The 12257-nt window shown below is 43.8% G+C and overlaps 2 protein-coding genes across 2 annotated transcripts; one reads left to right on the top strand and one right to left on the bottom strand.

The window, feature by feature from the left end:
- Positions 1 to 1067: 1067 nt before the first annotated feature.
- Positions 1068 to 3920, bottom strand: BYT42DRAFT_563762 (uncharacterized protein). Its single transcript, XM_051567640.1, has 8 exons — positions 3477 to 3920; positions 3125 to 3384; positions 2951 to 3052; positions 2551 to 2879; positions 2305 to 2478; positions 2013 to 2197; positions 1518 to 1942; positions 1068 to 1441 (listed from the first exon to the last, which is right to left on the bottom strand). Exons 1-8 carry the CDS (start codon positions 3775 to 3777, stop codon positions 1157 to 1159), a joined length of 2061 nt encoding a protein of 686 aa, XP_051425514.1. The 5' UTR covers positions 3778 to 3920; the 3' UTR covers positions 1068 to 1156.
- A 670-nt stretch (positions 3921 to 4590) lies between these two features.
- BYT42DRAFT_563768 (uncharacterized protein) lies at positions 4591 to 11233 on the top strand. The gene is made up of 24 exons (XM_051567641.1): positions 4591 to 5639; positions 5713 to 5892; positions 5950 to 6510; positions 6574 to 6740; positions 6808 to 6900; positions 6963 to 7062; positions 7126 to 7195; positions 7263 to 7410; positions 7464 to 7549; positions 7619 to 7717; positions 7789 to 7929; positions 7989 to 8157; positions 8224 to 8302; positions 8370 to 8531; positions 8596 to 8754; positions 8816 to 9253; positions 9326 to 9451; positions 9517 to 9684; positions 9741 to 9841; positions 9925 to 10135; positions 10201 to 10425; positions 10517 to 10636; positions 10705 to 10749; positions 10815 to 11233. Exons 1-24 carry the CDS (start codon positions 4617 to 4619, stop codon positions 11172 to 11174), a joined length of 5031 nt encoding a protein of 1676 aa, XP_051425515.1. The 5' UTR covers positions 4591 to 4616; the 3' UTR covers positions 11175 to 11233.
- Positions 11234 to 12257: the final 1024 nt, after the last annotated feature.

Genomic DNA, 12257 nt, shown 5'->3' on the forward strand with positions numbered 1-12257 from the left:
TGCGTGTTTCTTCTTTCCTTTTGCCTTCGTGGCTTTTCCTTTCTTACTCGCTAAGCTCCACGGCGGGCTTAAGAAAGTGATTTCAGAAAGTAAATGAAAAATAAATAAACAGACTTTTATATTTATTTGATTTTTTCTCTGGTGCAGAGAAAAAAAATAACCATATCATAAACTTGACCTTTACATTTTTGTTGCTTAAGCTGTTTCCATATATTTATCAATAAAACTTGCAGAAACAATTTGCTTCAGACAAGCCTCTTCATGCCGTGTCAAGTAAACCCGTTTTCACCTATTTGGTTCCAGTTTAAATGTCGTTGTTGTGCGTCCAGTTGAGGGGTGCCCGTTTTGTGAGGCTACCGTCACCGAAATAATGGGGTCTGCAAGCGCCCTGTGAGCACAGCTTTACTGCGTTGCTGGTGCTGTAGTTGACAGAAAAACTGTGCTTCAAAGATGCGTTTCAGCAGCTGTTTGATTACATTATATTTTTATCACCAAGGTGCTTTGAGCCATATGGTAAAGAGACTAGGAATGTCACTCTCTGTGATTCGTGGTTGTAATGGCGGCAAATGTCTATTAGCAACGCAGTTCGACCAACAGTAGATGGCATAGGCTTGCAAAAAAAGAAAGCTCGGGAAAGCTGTTCTGAAAAAATAATCACTAGCAGTATACCTTTCATATTGCATACTAAAGCTCTGGAAAACTGGCGTTAAACTAAACCAGCAAGTGCAAGCTGAACATAACCAAAAGACATGATAACAGTGGGCTCACAAATGGGCCATGACAAAGAACTGTGACAAAGCGCTCCGGGTTTTGAGGTCACTGCTTGAAGAAGCAAAAGAAATTTTTAAATCGTGCAAGATTTTCCGCATAAATCTGAGGATGCTCTGTGCGCCCTTGATTTCAAGGTAGTGATACAGAAAAAATCGATGAGCCCCAGCATATAAGATACTTGTTAATGCTCGCCATTTGGTTAAGCCTCGACTTAAGAGAACGAACAGAGTGGACTTTGCCGGATGGAGCCATCGGATAACTCCGAATACATAACAATAAACTTGTGATTTGTCCCCCAATTTATCAGACAAAAAATGTTAGGTCCGGCAAAAATTGCATGCATGTAGAGTCTTTTTCTTTATTATTGCGCGCTGCGGTTGTGCTATCACCATCCTGTTAGTTTCTTTTGCACTTGTTCTAAGAAAGCATCGGTCACAGGCTGCGATGGTTCCTGTTCCTGCTGGTCCTGCTGCTGTTGCGGTTGCTGTTCTTGCTGTTCGTCTTCTGTGGATGATGATTGCACAAGAGTCAGTTTCTTTTGAATCCACGGCATGCGACTCGCCAAACTTTTAATCAACTTTTTCAGTTTGCTTTCCGATGCATCCTGACGCCAAAAATCAGCAAAATCCACCTTTTCCGGAGAGTGCTTGTATACATCCAATAATTGGAACTAACATTTCCCATCATTTCTGTCAGCGCCCTATGACGATTTGGTGTTTTTTTTTTCCCCTTTTTCTCGGACTTACCAGACGGTCAGCTACAGGTTCAGGTACATGATCGTCATCAATAAGTTCGTAAATGAGTCGCTTCGGTATCGCTCGATCTTCCCAGGTATTGCCAACGTAGAACCAATTGATAACTGATGCTGAACCTGGTAATCGAGGATCATAGGGTCCAACGATGGCGCCGACAAAAGGTTCTATTCGGTGATGATCCATGTGTGAGCATTCTTCTCGACACAACATCTGGTAATTCTTTTGGTTCTGAATATCGACGAGACTGGGATCTGGAATAAAGGTGGGATGCGAATGATACCATCCTACGACGGTCATGTTCTTGTCTTCAATGAGCTGACGTGTTTCCAACGCGCTGTTGGGGTCCATTTCCACGTTCACGTCATTCTGTCCCGTATTCAATGACCGGCATGGAAACGCTTCCTTGATATACATTTCTAACAGCAGTATCGTTTGATCTTTCCGTTTCTTTCTTCTTCGCCCCTATATATACAATGGTGTTCTTACTTCTTTGGGTGCGGTCCCATTCACCGGCGAGAAATCCAATAATTTCCGTCGTCATCAAGTGCGCGTGGAAATCCATCGCCAGCAACGCATTAGAATGAACCTCCATTTCAAAAGGTTGAGATCCACTGACATTCGAACCAGGCTTGCCCATGAACGGTTCACATTTTACCATTGTCAACGGATCACTATCATTCGGCACGTGCGTTTTTAGTTCCGAGAAATTCATCCATAATCCTTTTTTTTTTCCTTCCCTGTCCCGCATACACAAAAACGCAGAGATCCGATGACTTACTCGTCCTTGTTGATTTGATTATACGCGATGGAAGCACGGTCTCGAGGACGCCGTAGTCGTGATTTGGAGTAATTGGTTCGCCCATTCTCATCATAACTACTGGCCTGACTTGTTAAAGGACGTGGCAACGGCGATTCTGATTTCTCCGGGGTGGTGCTGCGTGATTTCTCTTTACTAGAAAAGAGTTGAAAAAGAAGAGTGAATCTATTGATCTCAGCGCCGGTGGGATTCCATGTATCATTTTACGTTTTTTCGTTGACGGCAGGGCTCACCGCTCCAATAGATGTGACAGGGTCGGTTTTGACCGGTACGGCGGTTAATGCGTCAGTAGTGGATGGGTCGGTAGAGGGAGCAGGGTTGGCGTCAACAGAGTTGGGTTGCTCGGTACCGATCTTCAAGTCGTTTGTGATTGTATCTTGGGTCGGAACGGCAGGTTCAGTCTTGGCAACTTTATTGTCTGATGTAGTTGTGGCTGCAGGGTTGTATCCGAGTCGGATCAGGTAGGGTTTGGCAGCAGCCGAATTGGGATCGAGCGGTTTGCCCGACAGTGTGTATCCGGCGCCACTTTCTCTCACCTAATACGGTTATGAGATGGTCAGTCGATTCCGAATCATCAATGGTCCACAGTCAGAAAGAGAAGCCCAACCTTATCGGGTAATGGCACATTATCACGGAATAGCTTGATAAAGTGTTTCTGAGCATGGCTGCGGATCGAATTGGGATCTCGCGTAGCAATATGAGCAGCAAGCTAATCAATGGACAAATGAATATTCCATCGAAGCTTTTAATTTTTCCCCTTTTTCCTTTCCTATCTTTTTACCTTTCCCCAGTCGCGGCCATACATGTCCAAACCAGTGAGAAATCGTTCCTCTTCTTCAGCGGTGTAGACGCCCGTGTTGAACCCTTCAGGCACTGGTTTTCGTGGCTTTTTGGACGTGGGTTTGCTGTCGGTTGGAGTGACTGCTGCAGTTAAAGTGTTTTCTGTGGTCATGTCATTCGATTCAGTTGTTTCTGTGGTAGGTACTGGTTGGGGATTCGTGGCTTGTTCCTCGGGCGTCTTTCGTTTCCTACCGCGTTTTCCTTTGGGTTGAAATTTTGATAAGAACAAAAAAGAAGAATGAATTAACAACTGATAGGTTATATCAAGAATAGCTAGTTTAAATGCACGGTACCTGGAGCGGCTCTCACGGTATCTGATTTTTTGGGACGACCGCGTCCTCTGCCTCTGCCGGCGGCGCCTCTTTTGGGAGAGAAATCATCCTCGCTATCTTCCTCATAGCTGCCGTCGTTATCTTCTTTCATGTGATACATATCATAACCATTGGCATCATTACTATATTCGGCATAATAATCGCCGTGACCAGAACCCATCGCGTCTTCGGCCAACAATTGCGCAATGAGGGCAGAACTCATTTCTTCTTCCTGAGCCTGCGTCATGGGCGGCTGTTGCGTCTTGGCCGTTTTCGGTGGCATGGTATACAAAGAAATCCGATTCTGCGGTTGATCAAAATATGAAAATCACAATAGTCTGTATTGCTCTCCACAGCCAAAATAACCAATGGAAAAAAAAAACCGCTCAACTAGCTTCTCCAGTGTCTTTGTCGCGTCGTATTTTGTTTTTTGTTTTTTTAAGCTCCATTCTGACAGTTGAGCCAGATTTCCGTATGTCGGGCCTTGAATTACACGTCCACTGTGACCAGAGTCAAATTTACCCTATTTCGATCACGGTGACTTTTTTTCTTTACTTTCCCTTGCCCCTTGAAGTAGGTGATCCTCCACTTGAACAATGATTTCTATTTCAAGCAAGATTTTGTTTTTGGGGTAAGGAGACCACCTTCATCGTTATGTAGATCTAGACTGAACACAAGGAATAGGAGACCTACATTGAATACACTCAAACACACTGGAACTTGTCAGAACAAGGAACCCTCGTATTTCATGTCAGCTCCTCGTTTATTATTTACCATGCTTTTGAGTGCTGCCCCCGTCTTTTTAATATAGTGGATCAAAAAGGATGGCCTCGTCAAGTAACAAAGAACCACAGAGATATAATAGCGCATATTTCGGTTTATTACCTATGAGGGAATGAATGGTTTGAAAAAACAAAAACAGTGACAGTGACAGTGTTTTTTGTTCTTGTGATTTATTGTTCCCTTTTTGCATGCAAGTCATTCATAGCCCTATTCAAATGTGGAGGAGCATCATGCATTGTGAACGCGCCATTTTGATGGTCGGGGCGTGAAAAACAAGGTAAAATTTTCTTGAGGTTTTTTACCTTTTTCTGTCCGTGTGGTTATTCCCTATACGCGAAGATGGCTACTGTGGATTTCGCATCCGCTCCATTGCAGGATCTATTTATTCACAATGCCGACATTGATCAGCTCGGATCGTACGTTCAGCAGCTCGATCGCCAGTTCCGAGAAACCCACGATGAGAAAGACCGATTCGGGACTTTGCAGATCTTGCTTCCGACCCTCAAAGCTTACCTTGTCCGTCTACAAGAACCCAACGAACAAGAGAAATGTCTCGAAATCTACGTTCCACCCCTGTTAGCCTCAAGTTTTACGCAGGAATCCATGGTCTCCACTGAGAGTGTTCATTTACTCAGTGAAGCCGTGGCCTACTTTATCGCCTACTCGCTTCTCGATCGGCCCCATCGTAGCAAAAAGGAAGACGAAAATCTCGAAGACACGTTCCCGAAACCGTCGCCGGATACTGTTCATCAACCTCGATTTGGACCCTTGTCCCTGTCTATGTTTATGGGCCAACTCGTCGCCGCCGTACAAACCGAACCGGACTTTGTGGATCTTCATCCGATGCAATTTTTGATCTCCCATATTCAGTCCGAGAATGCCCAATTATCTTGTTTGTCCGAATGGGAATCCGTGAAAATGCAGGCGCAAAATTTGTGCAAAAAGCTGGAAACCCGATCGACCAATTTATCCATGATAGCCGACGAGGATGCCGACGACAGTGTCAGCGTGGTGAGTACCACCACCTTTAACACGGCCGTTTCCTCCAACGATCCATCGTTTCTCGGCCTGTTCGACCTGGAATGCTGTTTCGACGTGTTGAATCTCTTTGTAAAATGTGTTTCCGAATCCACTGAGTTCGAACTCGACGATCCAGACTCGCCAGCTGTGGCATCCTTGAACCATTACATGGACCTGCTGATGGCCGTCGTCGTCGCCATGGTCCCTTGCACTGACGCATCCATTCGATCCAAACTCACCAACGAACTGATACCCAATCTGTTCCGCTGGCAGCGCCAGCAATTGCAGCGTCAACAGGCTCACCAAGACGAAATCAATGGAAAACTTACCGTGTGGTGTCAGGTAAATTCTACACACAACTCGCATAAACAAAATTGTCGTATCTGGGTTTGCTTATTTGACTTTTTTTTTTCAGATGTTATGGGATCGCACGCTTCAATTATTCGCCTTGCCAGCCACTAATTTACTGCGATTAGAGACTTATGGTTTGATTGCCAAATGCTTTGAATTTTACTTTGGGCTCGATCCAGTTTCCGGTCAAGCCGTCGTCCATCTCGATTTGCGTTATAATGAATCCTTTTTCAAAATCTTACAGGTAAAGATGGGCGAGAAAGTAGCATCATTGAACTGTAAGCTAACCCGCGCATGTCAGAGTGGGCTGATGAGCAACGATGCCGTGGCGCGTAAATATTCCTCGTACATCTTGAAGCGCATCATTGACTTTACAAACAAGTATTCTGCCGACGTCGATGCTACCCAAAAATCGTGGACGCGTTTCTTTCATTGGTCTCTGGATCAATCGCAAAATTATGTGGACATGTGGGATGATTGGTTCCTGCTGTATGACATTATGCATGAATCTGTTGTCCATCTCGTGGATCCAGTCATGCCACGATTCGAAATGCTGTTGAGAAATACCAACGTCCATTTGGATCCTTCGTGGTGGATCCTTCTTTTGTGCCGCGGTTTTCACAATGAAACGGGATCCGTTAAAAAATGTATTTTGGACTACCTTTTCGCTCGTCGAGCCCCAGAGACACTTCACATGCTAGGCGTTCAGCATGATTTCATTTTCGGCCCGTTCCTCAAGACACTAGATGTAACAGCATTATATTCCGTGCCAACGCAAGGCACCCTTGTCAGTCCCTTTGCAGAACACCTGAAAGAATTCATCGTGCATTTGGTAAACGCGTTAAAGGATAAAAACGAAAAGGTAAGATTGGGAAGAGGTCGTCGTCAAGATTTCGGAGTGAAGGCTGATGGACGGTTGTTGCAGATTGCATTCCTACAGCGTATTATTCATCACTCGGCCCATGTCGTGAATAGCCACGTCTTGATTCTTTACATCCTGGAAGCGTTGAACAACTTGGAACCGGTCCAAGCATGGCGTGGGGAAGAGTTGAAATCATTACGCTACTTGGTCGATCGCCATCGTAATTTCAGGTAAATCACATTTGGAGTGACACCGCTTGGAAACAAAAAAGCACGATTTACTGAATTTGGATAAAAGCACGGTGAAATCCAAACTTTATTTGCGCAAGATCGGCATGACCGCATTGATCAAATTGGCGGACAACACCATTTCTTTCTCCGATGTGGCAAAGTAAAGTAAAAGCGATCGCATTGAATTAGCCGAAGGATGCTGAAATTTTTCTTCTTTCTTAGAACCGTTTCATCTCTGTTGACCGATTATCCCATCACCGTTCACAACCAAGAGTACCTCTGCCTACGCACTTGGCTGAAAAATCATGTCGCCCGGAATAATGTACCATACTTTATAAAAGATACACCTGTTAAACACGCACAGATCCTAACGCGCTGAACATAGGAATTGCAGTCTGTGCTTGATATGCTGAAACAGAAGACGGAATCGTATGTGGGCGAACCAATGTCAGAGGGTAATGCAATCGACACAACCTGGCTGGTTTACTGTCAAGCATGTCTCTTATTCTATCATTGTTTTAGATGTACCCACTGTTATCCTTCGTGGCCAAGCCAATGTACTTGTTCGACTCGCCATTTTGCTGATAGCGGACGATAATGGAGCCCCCTTGAAGGATTCAGTCAATTATTTGTACCGCTCTTTATGTACCAAACTCCAAGACCCGACCAGGTTGGTATTCCACGACAAGGTAAAAGTGAACAAGGATTGACCGTCGTCTATAGTTCTATTAGCACATTCAATCGACAACTCGTTTTGTTGGATGCTTTATGGTCGATGTGTTTGGAATTTTTTGGCCCTGAATATACAGGTATGTTATTATACTGATTCAGGGCGGTACGGCAGTGTGGTTGAAAGTGACCGTTGTTTGGTGCTATAGACATGTCTTCTCTTTTGGGACTCGACGCTGAAATGATGAAGCATATTTTGCATTGTCTCGATGGTCAGCTCTTGAATATGGAGGGTGACAACGTTACAGGTAAAATTGATTCTTCTTCTGCTGCAATCAATACAGAAAAACCTCATGATGGTATATATGATATTCAATAGACGAAGAGACTGTGGATCTTTTTATCTCCATGATGCAACATATTCTGAATGATCAGTCGGCGTTTGACGAGGCGACAAGAAAAACTGTGATTCACGATTATTTCCACAAGTGTCAGACATCACTTCAAGCCAATAACAAGAGTAAGTACTCGTAACAAAATCCCGTCTTCCTTGACAATTAACACGGATCGTTCTACTAGGTGCCATTGCCAACAAGGAACTATCCAAACCCAATCATATCCGTTTATTACGCGTTGTGTATGATGCAGCGAGAAATGCCACTTATTTTGAATTGCCGTGTGATCAAGGCATCATTTCGTTTGTCACTGGCGTACAGATGAAACGATTACCAGAATTACATAGGACAAGGTAGGACGAGAAATACTCCATCTCATGCAGATGCTCAACCAGGCTGTCTTCTTCTCTCTTCTGCAGGAGCTGGGGTGACACACTGTCGACTCTGATTCGATACAAATGGGAGTGTATACACAGCATTGTTATCTTTGCTACCAAGGTGAGTGCGATGTTGTCCTTTCTGATGCACTTTTTGTTCGACAACTGACCAACGGTAACGGTGCTAGGCTGCTGATGCTGGAAAAGATGCTAGTCAGATATTCGATCCTTTTGAAGTTTACAATGAAGCGATTGACCAACTTGAGAGCGCTTCCGAACTTTGTGCAGAAGCTATCATTCATTGCTTGAAACCCTTGTTAGGATGTGCTTGGGAAAAAGATGTTGAACAGGTATGTGGGTCATACAGGATGATTTTCCACATACATATAAAGAAATGGTATTGACGTGTTACAGATTGAAGCCTGTGTAGACCACTCCATAGAACTTGTCAAAGAAAACATCAATCAATCCAAGACCTTTCCTCCCTTGATCCGAGCATTCATGAGGACAGTGTTCCAGCCATTGCTGCTGTCGATCCCAGAATTGAATGAAGACGAAGGCCCGATGAAGAAGGTATATAAATCATCCAACTTTTTATTGACCGAATGCATGTCCATTGAACGAGCATTTCTAGGCATTTGATTTTATCATGGAACTCGGTGAAGTGAAGCCGTACATTGTTTCTGAGACGGTGGAGATTCTGCACAGTTATTGGGCCACAATGACGCCAGAGGCTTGTCAGTCCATGCTGCAGTATACTTCCAGAATAGCCAAGCTTCTTTTGTTCGGTCCTCTACGTGATCGTGAAGATCAAAAGGTGGAAGCGTCCATCACTCTGAAACTACAGACCCAAGCAGCCGTGGAAGCGGCGGCAGGAACGGTGGAGAGTGTCTTTAACCAGAATGACTACCTCACTCGCGTTTTGCTGAATGATCTGATATTACGCTTGGATTCAAGCAATGAGACGCACACGTTGATCGCCAATCAATTGTTGAAAGAAATGCTAACTGTCGGCCAAAACGAAGATCTGTATGAATTCATGTACACATCCACTGCTGAACATCGAACCAAGGTAAGATAAATTTGTCCATATTTCTACGGTCTTGTTCCTCGCAAGTACATCTATTCATGTCTTTCGTGACAGCTACGCATGTGTTGCTCGATCATGCTTTTAATCCACTTTGTCCGGGAAGATGTGGATTCGATTATAGAGGCATTGTTTGAAATGATGCGCCTGGAAACAGTGACTTCTGTTCGCTGCTATATGGAGGTATGTTGATGCTATACCTGAACTGTTCATGCTGCAGCTGACCCATTCTTGGTGCGATTTGGCAGTGGGCCATGGTGCGACTGTTTTGGGCTTTCCCCGATCGCTTGAATTTATTATACAACCGTTTGGCCAAGTCGACCACCAAGCCGTCATTCATGATCTCCATTCTCACAGTGACCATTTGGCTTGGGGAGATTTTGGATGACGCTCATGTATCAGACTATTTTGAGGAGGTACCGTTATTACATCGATCACCGTCGTTTCGCATGGACTTATTGTGTTGGTCTAGATATTCACACAACTTTTACCATGGATGATCACCAACCATTACACTATTCGTTCGTACGCTTATTGTTCATGGTACCGAAACTGGGAAAGCTGTAAGCAACGGTAAGCATATTATCAACCAAACTTTCGAATCATGTAGTTGTGATGTTCTTATTTTTTTTTTCTTTTAATTCGTTTAATTGCAGTGGCCTCAGCAACCAAGTGGAAAGCAACAAATACCTGTCAACTGTAAACAACTTCATGCAGCATCATACCGACTGTTTGAAAGCATTTGAAAAGATTCGAATGCAATTCTATCTTACGGATTTCGATCCTTTGAAAGATTACAATGTAGAGTTCATTTTCCGCCAGTTGATGACCGTCTTTGGTGTAATTGACAATGAAAAAATTGCTTCCGTAAGTGGTACTTGTTGAGGAAATGAAAACATTGAGACTCACAAGTCTTCATTTGTTGGTATTAGCGCGCTTTCATCAAAGTCAATCCCAAGCCTGTATCATGGTGTCCGTTTGTGAATGCTGATCGTGCGTTCACATATACTGCTGCGGATGCCGAAGAACTCATCACTTTTGAAGAGCAACCGGCCAATGACCAAAATGCCGAAGAAACTTTCCAGAAAAAGATTTTACCCTGGGAAATGATGCTGGAAACCGATGTGGATCTCACAAAATCATTGGTACAGAAACAGGTAAGCACCGCATATAGGGAAGCGCTGGTGAGCGCGCCCAACCACTATTTTTTGACTGACTGACTGACTGAATGAATGGATGTATGGATAGCGACGACGCAACGATTTGATTGTGGTGGCTAGTTTGGTGGATCGTATTCCCAATTTGGCCGGTTTATGCCGAACTTGCGAAATTTTCAACGCTTCCCAGTTGGTCGTCTACAGTTTAAAGGTAAATTTTTAGAACAATACAGGAGGCAGTCATCGATCAGATCATCTAATGGGCTGCGAATTCTCAAGGTGAAAGAGGATCCGACATTTACAAATATCAGTGTGGCATCAGAGGTAGGCGCTTCGCTATAGTCCAATGCAATTTTTCGATGAACTCATTGAAATATCCGCTTCAATAGAAATGGATGCCGCTTGCCGAAGTCGCTGAAGCGGATGTTGAGGCCTTTTTGAAGGCGAAAAAGAATGAAAACTATGTGATCTGCGGTCTTGAACAGACCACCAACAGTGTCACGCTGGGTGAATTTGAATTCCCAGAACGCTGTATCCTGCTACTAGGCAAAGAGCGTCTTGGTATTCCCGCCAATTTACTGCAACTGCTTGATCAGACCATTGAAATTCCTCAGTACGGTATTACCCGCTCACTGAACGTTCACGTCAGTGGAGCCATTTGCATTTATGAATATACCAAACAAATGCAGTGGCGCCAGCAACTCACGCTTGAAGCCTCTTCTCCCACACAGTGTACCACGCCCTTGTAGAAAAAATATATATATCTTTCCGTAGAGCATAGCAAATAGTAAATAAAACATGATCAGCCATCATTCATTTTCCGAGGTCATGATATGATTTTGATCTGCATGATTGTCATGCACTAGAAAATAGTAAAGTAGGGTCCAGATTGTATCCGATCTTTGCTCACAGTCTGCTGCAAGAATATGTATGATACAATAACTCTTTTTAAATTACACACTGTGGGTAAGTTTCGGCTATGGTTCGGCTACTGTTCGGTTCGGGTACAACTTTGGCTGCGGTGTTATTTGATTTATTGTTTTTTCTTTTCATGCCATCACCCTCAAGTTCTTTATTTTCAGAAATTGCTCAGCAACTTTTCCGTATCGGAACCCACAAAGCCATCAACAAAAACAATATCTATTAGGAATTCGACGGTTCTTATTGAATTCTTAAATCTTCACCCCGACGACATATTTCGACATTCGAACTATTGTTTGCCATTACCGGAGTTGCAAACTCCGTCACAACCGCGACATTTGGCAGACGTGACTGTGTCGGACAAAGAAGTCTGAAGTAACCATGGTGATTGGTGCCTGAACTTGTCAACTAGAATGTCTCCGACCATGCACGCAGCCAATGGCAACGGGGAATCGATATAGCAACTAGGAAAAAGTTTTCATCGAAAAAACTATATAAGAGCGCTGTAAAGGTGGAATTGTTTTTTTCTTTAGTGACCGTACTCTACAGGATCTGTATGCAGTACATAACCGTTCTACGTTTTTTAAACTAGACACTTTTACCAAGTTAGTAGATGACTCGTAGCAGACTTTCCTTTGAGTGAAGTGTGCTGGTCATTGCTCTCTGAGCGGTTTCCAGCAGTTGATGATCTCGTCTGTCTTCATTCCAAGGGCATGACACGGAAAGGACTGCAGTCTGATAACTTTTTTTCTCTCTATTGCAAAAAGTAAATGAAAAAAACAAAACAAAAACGATAACATTCCTGAGGAATGTCTGGTCATTGAGTTAGGGTTGCGCCTGTCAATGCAGTTTTGGTTGTCCTAGCAACAAATGAGCGGCTTGGTCTTTGTTACTGGCTGCTGTGGCTTGGC

Source organism: Radiomyces spectabilis (genome assembly GCF_025331425.1).
Source record: "Radiomyces spectabilis strain NRRL 2753 chromosome Unknown BYT42scaffold_4, whole genome shotgun sequence".
Taxonomy (NCBI): domain Eukaryota; kingdom Fungi; phylum Mucoromycota; class Mucoromycetes; order Mucorales; family Radiomycetaceae; genus Radiomyces; species Radiomyces spectabilis.